General features: G+C 39.9%; 1 protein-coding gene across 1 annotated transcript; it reads right to left on the minus strand.

Annotated features, from left to right (window-relative positions):
* Positions 1-207: 207 nt before the first annotated feature.
* CXCL13 (chemokine (C-X-C motif) ligand 13) lies at positions 208-5,512 on the minus strand. Its single transcript, XM_004681433.1, has 3 exons — positions 5,449-5,512; positions 3,760-3,892; positions 208-292 (listed from the first exon to the last, which is right to left on the minus strand). Exons 1-3 carry the CDS (start codon positions 5,510-5,512, stop codon positions 208-210), a joined length of 282 nt encoding a protein of 93 aa, XP_004681490.1.
* Between the last annotated feature and the right edge of the window lie 8,333 nt (positions 5,513-13,845).

The following is a 13,845-nucleotide window of genomic DNA, read 5'->3' on the forward strand; positions in this document are numbered from 1 at the left end:
TCATAAATTCAACTTGTACATTGAAAATATTTTGTAATGACTATATTAAAATTAATTAATTAAAAATAGTTTGTTACTTCTTAGTTACCCTCTGAAATATTTAAAATAAATCAAAGATAAATGATAAAATGGCCCCATTCTGAACCACCCAGGAAAAGGCAACTCTTGGGTGCAAATTGGAATCTGAAAACCCTTGGTATAGCTGACTTACTTCTGTAATACTTTCAACAGTTTTTTAATCCATTTGACGTGAGGGTTCAAGCATACAGGTACCTTATTCTTTCTCCAGACTCTAAGAGAGGAAAATAAAAACAAAAAAATAAAGCAGAATTACATGTTTGTCAGTCTTGCCTTTAAGCCTGCAAACAAATATTCCTAGATGACTTGAAATCAGAGGTAGGCCGTTTAAGCTCTGGAGTAGGTGATTGCAGCAAAAGGTCTGAGGAATAATAAAAATATATGTTCAGGGGCCTCCCTGGTGGTGCAGCGGGATAAAGCGGCAGCACTAAGAAGCTAAGGACAATTCAGCATGAGTTTGATACTGCCCCAGAGGTGATCCACAAGGCGGGGCAGACCTCTCCTGACCCGCCCACTGCTCTCTTCAGCAGTGTACTTCCTCTGTCTGCCTGTTCTGCTCCCTCCTCTGTCTCTGCTGAATCTTCTCACTGCCCCTCCACCTCTGGCATGTACCCAAGATCTGTATGCATAAATAAATAAATCTTTTTTTAAAAATACTATGTTCAGACTGGTATGTATGAGCCAGTGGAAATGATTATGAAGCTGACAGAATCTCTTATATCAGAGGTTAGTGTTTTGTTGACAACCCTTGCATGAGTTGGAGCCAGGCCAAGTAGCTGAGGCCAAGATTGGCTTACTTTGAGAGTTATAACATCTTTAAAATAGGTTTATCTGTTGAGCTTGGGAGAACAATACAGATTATAGAACGCACTTTCTAAGGATGTTTTATTTGAAAAACTTCAATATGTGGAGTATTGACAGAGCTGATTGCTCTTTGGGACAGCTGCATTTGGTTGAACCACTCGTTAGTGAGGTTTTCACTGCTTTAAGAAATTAAATAAGAGCAGCAATAATACTTAATAGCTGGCATTGTTCAAGAACTTACCAATGTACTAGGCATTATGCTCAGCTGACAACATGAATTATTTCAATTCACATCACAAAAAATCCTGTGGTAGAGGAACTAGGATTTCCTTACCTTCCGATGAGGAACTTGAGGTTTAGCCAGTTTAAATAACTTATCCAAGATTGCACAACAAATGCATGATAGAGCAGGATTCAAATAAAGGTTATCTGATCCCTACATTTAGCTATCTCTTTCCATGGGCATGATCTGTCTGACTGCCAGTTTCCAGATGTATACTGAGTATTTTACCTACAGAGGAATAGTGAGATCTCCCTGACGACAACAAACTAGGAGACTCAACTAGACTCTTTTGGAAAACACAAATTTTTTGAAGTGCCATTTATCTTAGCTAAAAAATGATCAACAGTAAAGATCATACACCTGGTTTTGCAACTCCACTCTTGTAAGTGAATGAATATTAGAGAAGTCAGAAGTCATATGACAGTTGTCATCTTGAGCAGACACTTCCCAGTTTGATTATTGAGTTCATGATGTAAAATCAGTTTTAAGTCCACATCGACTTACAGTATTTTCACCCCTGACTAATGTGAGTTTTTCATAACGACTTAGCAGATTTTGTTTCTGTATTTGTTTGAAACTCAGGAAAGCAGAATTTGTTGAAAGGACAAGAAATCAAAGTTGTGTCACTTTAAAATGATTACCATTAAAGCAGAAAAAAATTAGGGTATACCACTTCCTGGTTGAGAGAAAAGAGACTTTATTCATGACAGAGGAAAAGCAGTGGGGAAAAAGGAGTCTCTTTTGTCTAGACAGCCAGGGAAGTGATTCAGTCTGTCGCAGCTAGAAGTCACTTCTCTGAGTTTGAGGTTAAAAATTGTTTCGCTAAAATGTTCATTGACAAAGATGTCAGTGAAAGGTTAATGCCTTTATAATGAAAAATTCCCCTGTGTATTTCTGATGTCCCATTTTTCTTTTTTACAAATTGATTAGAACTATTCAAAGACCCAAAGCACTGATATAAAAATGGTAACAAACAAAAATGACTGCTTACAAATATTCCCCAAACTAAAGAAGTCTAAGAGAGGAACTTTTAATGCAAGCCAAATCAGAAATGCCCTGAGAAAGGGATTATCTTTAATGCTTCAGGGTATTTATGTTCTTGGTTCATTAAAGACAGATCTTGAAAGGGAAAATCACAGTTCTAAGTAATGATACACAAAATATTTGTAGGCTGCATTTAAAATTTCAGTGCAGCAACCCAGCATTTGTTGAACCACTACTATATGGGATTTTTAATTTTTTCTATTATACCCCTTATATAAATATCTCAGATGTTACTTATTTTTATTTCCAATACTTTATCTTTCACATTTATCTATACCCCACCCCCACCCCCTGATCTCCAAAGAACTTATTTTCTGGTGGGAGTGAAAAAGAAAATAGAGTACCTGATTGTTTTAAAACAATGTTCCTATAACAATTGCAACTAATTTACTGAATATTTACTAATGTGCCAGGCCCTAGATTTGCATGTGATATGAGAAGTCTCATTTGATGTGCCATGCAAAATGTTTTGATAGGAGTATCCATAGATTTCTCTGGAGTACCGGAAAGGAAGGGTCACAGAAACAAGGGGTCCTATCATTTCAACAAAAGAAATTATCTATTAAATGCTTGCAGCCACTGCTGTCCCCTCAGCCTAACTCTCTAATAATCAGGAATGGAATCAAAGTTGACTTAACATAAAGCTAAAGGACAGTTCCTTCAAGTGGTCATCCAGACTGAGGATTATTGTGAATACTTATTTCCCTGCTCTGGAGCTTCCTGGGCAGTAAAGGGGCTGCTTCTGGTGCTAATTGCAGGATGGTGGTTACGAGAAAAGGGTTATTTCCCCTTCGTTTCCTCTCTCCCTCCTTCAGCCTTCCTCCTTCCTTTCTCAATTCCTTCCCCTTTCTTTTATTGACTATATTTGACATGTGACAATCTATAGATTTAATATGCAAATCATGTTCATTTGATATATTTATATATTTAATACAATTGCCATTGTAGCAATTGTATTAATATTAATTGATACAATTAATATTAAGCACCACTATCACATTACATGATTATCCTTTCTCTTTAGTGGTTGGTTGGTAGATAGTAAATTTTTTGCCTCTTAGCATGTTTAATGACTGTAGTAGACTATTGTTTATATTCATTATTTTGTGCTTTAGATCATCTCTATAATTTACTATTGTCCGTTTCTAGTGGTGTGCCTTAGTGAAATTCCCTAAGCCTCAGTTTCTGAAAATTTAAAGGATAATAAAAATAGACATAGATTAATCGGGCCACTGGCATAATAAAAATGGATAAATATCTGCAAAGTACTAAGTTCAGGGCTGCTGTAAGTAAATATTTAACAAATATTACTGATTCCCATTATCTTGACTTTTTAAACAACGCACAAAGTAAAATACCATGAAATTCTTGAAACTAGATTTTGGGTGCTGATTATAATATCAGATGTCAACATATAATGCTGTACACATGACATTTGTATAATGTTATAAACCAATGGTACGTCAATAAAAATTTTTAAAAATTCTGCATTTGATGCTGATTTACATTGGGAGAAAAGACTCACATATATTTATCTTCTTGTAACTTACATGAGTTCTGATTTGGGGCACCCATTCCCAGCGGCAAAGAATTGAATCCGTTCAATGGTGTGGATGGGGATCACCTCTGAGGTCACTCGGTGACACTGACACTTTAAGCGTGTGTTAAAGGTCTCCAGAACACCTACAAATACAATCAGTTATTTTAATCCCTTTGGCATATAATTTATAACTAGAATTTTATTCAGTTCTTTTATGCTATGCATTTGAAGATTTACAAATTCCAAATCCTTGCTTCCAATCGTAGTTCTTTAACCTTTGTATATTTATGTTTATCTTGGCTTATTTTCTAACAAAACCTTAAAACTAAAATTAACCTTTTAAAAATCACAGTTACTATTAAACTTTATGTTAACATTATATTGGTACTCAGCTTATTGTCCATGTAGTAAAATTTAAGGCCCCCCCAACCCCCACTGGGGATTTACAATTCAATTATAGTTAATACAATATAAAAACAATTGGTCTTCAACCTCAGCACAGAACAATTGAGTAGATAAATTCTTAACAGAGTTCCTGGAGCAATAACAAGCTGTAACAGGTTTTGCTCATCATACACCATGATCCCCATTTGGCCACTGGCTCTTGGCTGCCCTCTTGAAGGAGAGAGCACAGAAGACATTTCTTGGTTTGTTTGTTTGTTTTCAGTATCTTGGTTCTCTATCTCCTTTGCCATCATTACTATAGAAAGCCAATAAATATCCAAAACTATTTTTATTCAAAAAAAAATGATTTGTCCTAGACACTTTTATAAATAACCGACCTCTTGCATTTGATGAATACTTTCCTTTTTTAACCACGGTGTCAACCATTGCTTGATGTGTATTTGCAAGTAAAAGTGACCTAGCTCTCAAGGTGCTTATCATTTACCAGGGAAAACAAATAAAGAAAAGCTAAAATATCACAGAATGCTATATTTCACCCAAGATCCCAACTGCATGATGGGGACAGAAGACTTTGCCAGGAGCAAAGGAAAAATTTCATGGAAGAAGAGAAAGATGAAGGTCTTGAAGAATGAAAATAACATAGGAAGCAAAATAAAAACTGAAAAGTTTCCCCCCAATTTTTCCTCTATGCCTGAGCAGTGTATATACCACCTTGCACATGCACCAAATTCCTTCAGCAATATACAAACTTACCCCTTCAACTAGATAAGTGTCTACTTAAGTGACTATAGTCAGTCTGTTAGGCTTTGCAGAATGTGTATTCTTCTGTACTTGTTGTACTTACAAATTTCACTTCAGGTCTAACCATCTGGAATTGCAGCAAATTTTCTCTGCTAGAAACCAAGCTAGTGAGCTCTATAATCTTTGAACCCTAGAAAGGGTTTGATCAGATGGGGTAGCAGTGAGAGACAGAACAAAAAAGAGATACATGGAAAGAATTAGTTACAGCAGCATTGAATCTGCAAAAAGCAGGAATACATAAAGTAAGTGTAATTCACATGGACATTGGGCGTCCAATATCTTTTCCTGTGGATAACAAGTTTAAGAAGTACACATGCTTCTAGCCTATAGGAGTTAAATCATGAAGTACCTTACTTTCAGAAATCAAGTGAAGTTGAGTAGATTCCCCCCCCCCTTTAGCCATATTTTCTCCCATTTTATAATTAAACAACAACAACAGGCTGAAGACCATTTCTGTTCAAAGGACAATGACAGTATAAATGAAAGTTCTCACCATGGACTGGAGAGAGGCTGCTGACCAGCAAAACAAGAAGCAGGATTCCTGGGGTGAACCTCATTCTGCCTGAAGGTGGAGTTCAGACTTCAGCTCTGAGTCTAAACTGTGGGTCATCAGCACAGATATTGCTATTTATTTACCCCAGCCAGGGCCCTCCCACTGCCTTTGTCTCCAGTAGGTCAGCTGCATCATCAGTTTTTTTTTTTTTTAAATAAAACCACCCAATATTGCTGAGTTTGCTTTTCTTTTGAACTCCTCCTGCAAATTTTATGAATTTGCTTCAAATCACTATCAGTTATAGTACAATATTTCTTGAAACTATGGACTACAAATGGCTGTAGGAATTGTGGGGGTGGGGGTAGGGGGGGAGGGAAAAGATATCAGCTTGAAGGCCCTGTCATGCGCTCCCAGATCGCAATCAGTGACTGTGACTACTAGTCTCTGCGTAGGGCCAGCAGCCATCACAGGCTGCTATATGCCTACAGAAAGCAGGGTCTGTCATGCACATGGTTGTGTTCCGAGCACCTGCACTAGTGTCTAGCCCTTGGTGGGAGTTCAGTAAATATTTGCAGAACTAATGAATGTCCCGTTATATACAGAGTCTGATGCTGACTGGGTTGCTGTTTTCCTACCAGGCTTTCCCACCTGTTTACTATCTGAAATATATGATTATTTATAAAATCTGCCCAACATGGAAATTCTGGAAGTGAACTAGCATTTCTCTCCTCCCTGGTGTGCTTGTTTCTTAAGGATACAGGGAAGAAGGCAACAGCTTTGGGAAAGAGGAAACTTCTGACTCTGGTATGCAAGTTACTGAGCTCGAGAACCAGGTGTCATTGGAGATATTTTTAGGATTTCATCAGATGCTGAAGCCCATATTGCAGTTGGTCTAACAAAGCATTTGTGTGGCTTGGTTTTGATGCTACCAGATAGCATATGGGAATAGTCAGCCCAAAGCCTTAACTCACTCACTAGAAACTCTTTGAGTCAAAAGAAGAAAGGTTTGTGGACAATGGCCATCCTGGCCTAGGGTACCTGTGGGCAGGGCTATCCTGGTAGTATATAGGCACAGAAATATCAAATCAGACCTCCTGCACCAGAGGAAACTGGGAGGTTTTGTTGTCCTTGTGTGACTTCCTAACCAAATTGAGTTTTGCCACCTAATTAGCATTGTGCATGCTTAGCTTCCCAGATGTCCCAGTATGTGTCAGGGTGATGGGTGGTGATGTCAACACAACCTTCATACAACAAGCAGTTCCCAGGTTGCTGCAAATGGTCCCAGTGACTGGGGACTCATCCATCTTCAGACTGCTCTCTATGTGCTGGCTGTTCTGGTTGTTAGAAAGTTCTTTCTTATGTATATGTGGAAACTGCTTGTCTAATAGTTCAGTCACTTTGTCCTAATCTAACCCCTTCCTTATCACTACCCCAAAACAATTCTAAATACTTTTTTGTTTGTCAGCATTCTAGATATTTGAACACAGGGTATGTCAGTCAGGTTCCTTGGGAAGCAGGATAACCCATGATAGATGAAAAAGGAAGGTGAGGGGAGAGATTTAGATGGTGTTGCAGATCTGATAAAGTTTATGACAAGGCACTGGAAGCTCCAGAGAAAAGACTGTCTATTGAGAGACCCATAGTGAGAAAAAATGCCCAGTCTCCTCCACATCTGCCATGTACATTGGCTGGGTTTTCAGAAACAGCAAGGTCTCTGGGAGCTACTGAAGCAAATCCTGAGGTTAACAGCTGGATGCTGTCAGCAAACTGCACTTCTCATAGCTCGCCAGAAAGTTATTTCTTTAAAGGAGATCTGAGCAGTAAACCTCCATGACTGTCACACAGGGTTGGAAATCAGGGCACAGAGGTTAAGAAAACAAACTATGGAGTCATGAAGTCAATGACTTTGGACAGGTCATTAATTTAGCTATGGCTTCTAATTATCAGCTTTCAGATGAGAATAACACTAATTTTATTATTTTTTAAAAGATTTAGTTATTTATGCATACAAGTGCTGTAGTGCAGGCCAGAAGTACTGTGGATGAGAGGATTCACCAGAGACAGAGTGGGGAGCAGAACAGGCAGATCCACTGAAATACACCACTGAGGGGAATAGTGGGTGAGGCAGGAGAGGCCTGCTGCACCATGTGGGTCAGCTCCCTGACCAGGGATCCATGGTTCAAACTTTTGCTGCCATGGCTGTGGATTGCTTTCTAGTGCTGTTACTTAACCTGTTGTACCACCAGGGAGAGCTCAATATTAATTTTTTAAAATGATTTACTTATTTATGTTTACAGAACTGAGGTACAGGCCAGAGGTATGGGTAAGAGGATTCACCAGAGACAGAGCAGGGAGCAGAACAGGCAGATTGACGAAGTACACTGCTGAGGGGAGCAGCGGGCAGGTCAGAAGAGGTCTGCCATGCCATGGGGGTCAGCTTCCTGTCCGGGGATTGAACTCGTGCTGCAGTGGCTTCAGAGAGCTTCATAATGTGGTGCTTTAACATATTGTGCCACGAGAGAGAGCTTCAATACTAATTTTAATTTGGAGTATATGTAGAGTTCTCAGCAGCAGAATGCCTGGCACATAAAATGTATTCAATAGCTAGTCTGTTTGTCCATCTGTCCATCCATCCATCCATCTTTATAATTATCCACCCATACAGAATCACCCAGTATTCCTGAACATCCATCCATCCATTATCCGTAAAATCTAACTGATTTCTAGTTTAAAACATCCACATTTGAAATGTAAATATCCCTTTTTCTTTTAACATATAGCATAGTTTGAAACACTCACACCATCTTATTTTTTTCCCTATCACTTAAATCTGCAAAAAAATAAATCAGGAAAAAGAATGCAATAAGTCTGAGAACTACTGGTCTAGAAGAGCATGAGTTACCTACATAGTCAAATTGACTTGATGTGGGTCTGCTAATCCTAAGCAGCCTATGCAGCCTCCATTTTGCTACCTACACTTCTGTATTCCTAAAGCAAGGTCAGAACTGCCCGGTCATTGGGGCCCAACCCTACAGGGTGCCTTTCACATTAATTTAGACCAGAAAGCTGGATCACTCTGGGAAGAGCGCACATCACAAGGTATGAATGGAAATGCCTTGGGGGTGGGGGCTGGTGACAGATGCATAAACTTTCTCCATTACTGAGGTACAACCACGTGCAGGGAAAGCTGGTGTGTGTGGCATTGACTGAAACATAACAAAGGACCCCAAAAGCTGATCAGTGAAATGCTTATTGATAAGACTGAAATCTTGACTGGGGAATCAGGGCTGGATCTACATACCAAGCTATCAGCAGATGAGAAATACAGTTCCACCCTTCCTCTATTTCTTATACTTCCCTCTCACCTTTTCTGCGTCCCCATGTGACTAATGCTGTATGACTGGTTTATCAATAAAAAGGCCAGGCTCTTGCTCTTGAGCAGCTTCCTGCATTAAGTAGCCTGCTCCATGACTCTCTCTTTGTATCAGTGTGCTGTTGCCTGTTGTAACAACTTCAGAAGGATGTTTGGACAAGTCATCCCCTCAGAGTATGACCTACGGGCCCCTTAGAAAGTGAGCAGCACAAAACAAAATGTCGAACAGTGACAATAAGATGGACATTCTCAAGATACCAGCGAAATGTCACAAAAATAGAGATGTCGTCCCTGGCCAAAGGATCACTGGTCTAATTAGATTTGGACTGACATTGAACAAAAGGTCCCCAGTAAAGCTAACATGATGAAAGGGTACTATTCTTATAATTTTTTAAAAAAGATTTATTTATTTATGCTTACACAACTGGGGTACAAGCCAGAGGTGTGGTGGGTGAGAGGATTCACCAGAGACAGAGTGGGGAGCAGAACAGGCAGATCAATGAAGTACACTGCTGAGGGGAGCAGTGGGTGGGTCAGGAGAGGTCTGCCCTGCCATGTGGGTCACTCCCTGGCCCGGGATCGAACTTGTGCTGCGGTGGCTCCGGAGAGCTTCATACTGCAATGCTTTAACCCGTTACACCACCAGGGAGAGCCCTATTATAATTTTTAAGTAGTCTATATAGTATGGGCAAAAGAGATACCACAGTAACCAAACTGAGAACGTTTCTCTCATACCATTTGAAAGTTAACAACTAGGAAACAGAAACTTACTCCATTCTGTTAATAAACATTTTACTCCACTGCCACCGAATACCTCACTTTACTTGCTTCCACATAACTTCCAACGCCAAGAGGGAAGTATTATAATGTAGGTTGTTAGAGTTCAGGTTCTGAGATCAGACTGGGGTAGAATCTCTGGTCCAACACTTCGTGACTTGCTGCCATCACTCAGGCTAGCTCCTGTTGAGCTTAGGAACTAATAATAGAAACATCTTTTTAGAGGTGATATAATGGGGATATCAGAGTTCCAGGAAATTGATTTGTTTGATGTTTGAGCAAACATTAAATAAATAGCTGTATTTTCTTTATGTTTTGTGAAAACATAAAAACATATTAGTTTTATCACTTTCTTAATTTATTATATTTATTTTACTTTGTTTTGATAGGGGCACAACCTAAGATCTATCCTCTTCCCAAGGATTTGAATGTTGAATGTTGAAGATGGGACAATACTGTACCTCAGCTCTCTGGAGTTTATTCATTTTGCTGAAGAAGAATTTGGCCTTAATTTGTGAGTCAAACTTCTAACGAACTAAAATGTCACTTAGGTCTCCATTTGATGTATATGATTCCTTGAGTTTCACGGTGGTCTGGTCAGAAAGCTGTTCCTCTTTGAGGCTATTATTCAATGTCAACAAAATTTTATTGGTCTCGTTCCCTGAGAAGATACTGTGGAAATCTGTAATGGCTACAAAGGTACTAAAATTGTGACAAAGACTTTACCTTTTGCCTTCATTTTCATCTTGACTGAGTTTTTATCAGACAGTGGACTCAAGTGTCATACCCCTTTGGAAAATATATTTTCCAGAGGTAATTGAATTCATATATTTAAGTTTTGCTCAAATTCAGCTCAAATGTAGTGAATGCCAGACAAAGCTCAAATGTGTCTTATCTAAAACTCTCCTACTTGTAGGGTGATGATTTGCGGGGTGACTGCTAGGTGGCAGTGTTACTTATGAAAAACACCGCAGAGAGGGAAAGGCGTCCTCAGGTGAGGCCCTGCAGAGCTGACAAAAGGGAAGTGTTGCACATCTTTCAACACTGAAGAAATTATTTAATTTGGTTTAATCTTGTTGTTTTAATATTGTGAGGTTTGAGATTTTTTTTGGTGTGAAGTTGAAGTGCTAATCGAAAAGGGGAGAAAAACCCCTAAAAATCTGAAGTAATTCAACAAATTCTGGGCCAAATCCAACGTCTTAGCCCTGAGGTTGCAACATCAGACTGCATGAGCTCTCTGGCCTGCAACCATGTTAGTCCTCAGCAACAGCTAAGTGACAGCCTCTGTGATTAGAAAATTATCTGAGAACAGCGTGGCTGCTCCATACCAGTGTCAAAGGGATGTCGCGACGTTTCCAGGTTTTAAAAGCACAGCACAGTGAACACCAACAAGGTGGTCACCTTATTTCTTCCTTTTGGATTCCATAATGTTCATATTGTTTTATTATCTGTCTTTTTCACTAGCATACTTTGATGGCTTTTTTTGTTTGTTTGTTTTTTAAAGATTTATTTATGCATACAGATTGAGGTACAGAACAGAGGTGCTAGAGCAGTGAGAGGCTTCACCAGACAGAATGGGGAGCAGAGAAGGCAGACTGACAAAAACACTGCTGAGGGGAGCAGCAGGTGAGTCAGGAGAAATCTGCTACACCATGTGGGTCGCCTCTGGGGCAGGGATCGAACTCACACTGAAGCGGCTGCCACTTGCTTGCAGTGCTGTGTTCTAGCCCATTGTGCCATCAGGGAAGGCCCATACTTTGATATTTTAACCATGTGTAGAGTCCTGGATCTTAAAATAAATGTCCTAGCCAGAACACCTCTATAATTTTGAATTTTTGGTCACATCACTCTGTGGTTCACATGTACTCATCCTCAAACCTCAGCCTCCCCTCCCCCCATAATCCTTTTGGATTCTTACCTCTTTGCCTGTTCCACTTCTTTGTCTACACAGATATTGAGATTCTCTTCTCACTGTGGAATCTCTCCCTAGGCAAACATGTCTCTTTCCTACATTCAAATTTAGATTAAGTCCACTCACACTAGTAACTATCTAGTAACCTACTGATCATTTTTCTAGAGGCTTCTAAGAAAATTCCAACCAGTCATATTTAAAACTGAACTTAGTTTCTCCAAAATCTGTTCTACCTTCAGAATTCCCAGAGTCAGTAAATGGGGTCATGATTTACCCAGTTGCTCAAAAACCTGCTCAGAAACCTACAGTAGTTTGCTTTAAGCCCTCTACCCCCTTGGGTGTGATATTTATCGGGCAACCAAGAGCTGTCACTTATACCTGCTAAGTGATCTGGCTTGTCTCCCTTTCTTCCTTTCTCCACTGCCATTCTTTCTACCCTCTTATTCTAAGCCACCGCTGGCTTTTATTGAACTATTCTGAAGGCCCATTAACTGCTCTCTTCTCTCCAACCTTTCTAGCCATTTCCCACACAGCAGTCTCACCTTTTCTTTCTTTTATAATGATTTTTAGAAGATTTTTATTTATACATACATATAGAAATGGGGTGCAAGCAAAAGGTGCAGGAGCAGTGAGAGGCTTCACCAGAGGCAGAGTGGGGAGCAGAACAGGCAGATCAACGAAGTACACTGCTGAGGGCAGCAGCAGGTGGGTCAGGAGAGGTCTGCTGTGCCATGTGGTTCACCTCCAGTGTTCCAACTCTTATTGAAGCAGCTGCGGCTAGCTTGCAGTGCTGCATCCTTACCTGTTGCACCACCAGGGAGGGCCCTCTTTCTTTTTTTTAAATTAAATTTATATATCTATATCTATATCTATCTATCTATCTATCTATCTATCTATCTATCTATCTATCTATCTATATGTATATATTTACATTGTTCTTCTTTTTGTACAGTGCATACTCTCTCCTTTCAGGTGTAATCCCTGCAAAGTTCCCATCACCAGATCACCCATCCACCACACTGTCATTCCCTATTCTGATCCCTCTCCCGCTGCCTCTCTCTGATTGAGAGTTGCCTGTTAAACCCCACCTTCTTTTCAAAACACAAAGCTGCTTGTTATTGCTGTCACTGCAGCTGAAGTGAGAGCTGTTGTTCCTACCTCCCAGGCATCTTCCTACACAGATGGATGTGAGCCCTTTTGCAAATGACCCTTCACTAGGAGTCTGAGGCTCACAGCTTGAACATCTGCAAGGTTTACACTTTTGTATCCAAATAGATGAATGTTTCCTTTCTCACTGGAAATACCTGGTATATTTTAAGTGTTTTTTTCCCCCTCTAACTCTTATGGCTTGACTTCTATTTATTCTTAAAAATAGGTAATATTTACTGGGCTACAAATGAAATGTGGATCGTTTTGAATCTTAGAGTTGTGACAGACCCCGCTTCCTTCTGAGTAAAACATGCTTACTGTGGAGTCTCATTTTGTTTGTAAAAAATGAAGAAAAATTGTCCTTACTAGTCCCAGCTGCACAACACTGACACTCCCTCTCCTTTTGTGTGAGGAATTTTACTAAGATTCTCTTTTATATTTTTTTCTCTTTGAACACGCTTGGCTGTTTATTGAAAACATTTCAGTGTTGATATGATTCAAAGTTCTTCTCTCTTCCAAACAATATTGACAAAAACTGTGAGCAAGGGGGCTTGGAGTGTTTAAGAGCGAAGGTTTCACACCATAGACCTCCCCTTTCTTCTTCAAGGTATATATGACTGACAGGTAGAGAGATGGGGGTGGAAATTATGACCTTTTATGGAAAAATGGTGGCTCCACCCAGCCAGTTACTTGATATTGCTCTGATAGCATTTGTTGGTGGCCTGCACAGCATGGTTGATGTCTCAGGGAAACCCTGAGCAGGCCTCCAATATACAGATCCCCAGTGTGGCAGAGCTGACTCTGGGTGAACTCCTTCTGCAACATCTCAACCTCTGCCACAAGGTAAACACCACAGCCATGTGGATCCCTTCACCCAGTCAGCCTTCTTGGAGGCAGAATACTGAAAACACAACCAGGTCTGGTGATCTCCTGCAGCGTCCACTTAGCCCAAGAACAACAAAGGTTTCTTGCTTTGAGGTGTGGAAAAACAGGCTGTTTCAATGCTCTGGCAGCCTCTCAGCCTGCTATCTCTGTCTCCCATTCCTCCAGCTCCAACAACCTTAAGCACTTGATTACATTCATATCTTGCCAACATTCAGAGGTGAGGAGAGAGAAGAACTTCTGTTACACCCCTGACTACCATCCAAAGTTCTGTCTCATCTCTCCTAGTCTTCCCCTTATAGTG

This window comes from Condylura cristata, unplaced genomic scaffold (assembly GCF_000260355.1).
Source record: "Condylura cristata isolate star-nosed mole 26May11 unplaced genomic scaffold, ConCri1.0 scaffold00012, whole genome shotgun sequence".
NCBI classification, from domain to species: domain Eukaryota; kingdom Metazoa; phylum Chordata; class Mammalia; order Eulipotyphla; family Talpidae; genus Condylura; species Condylura cristata.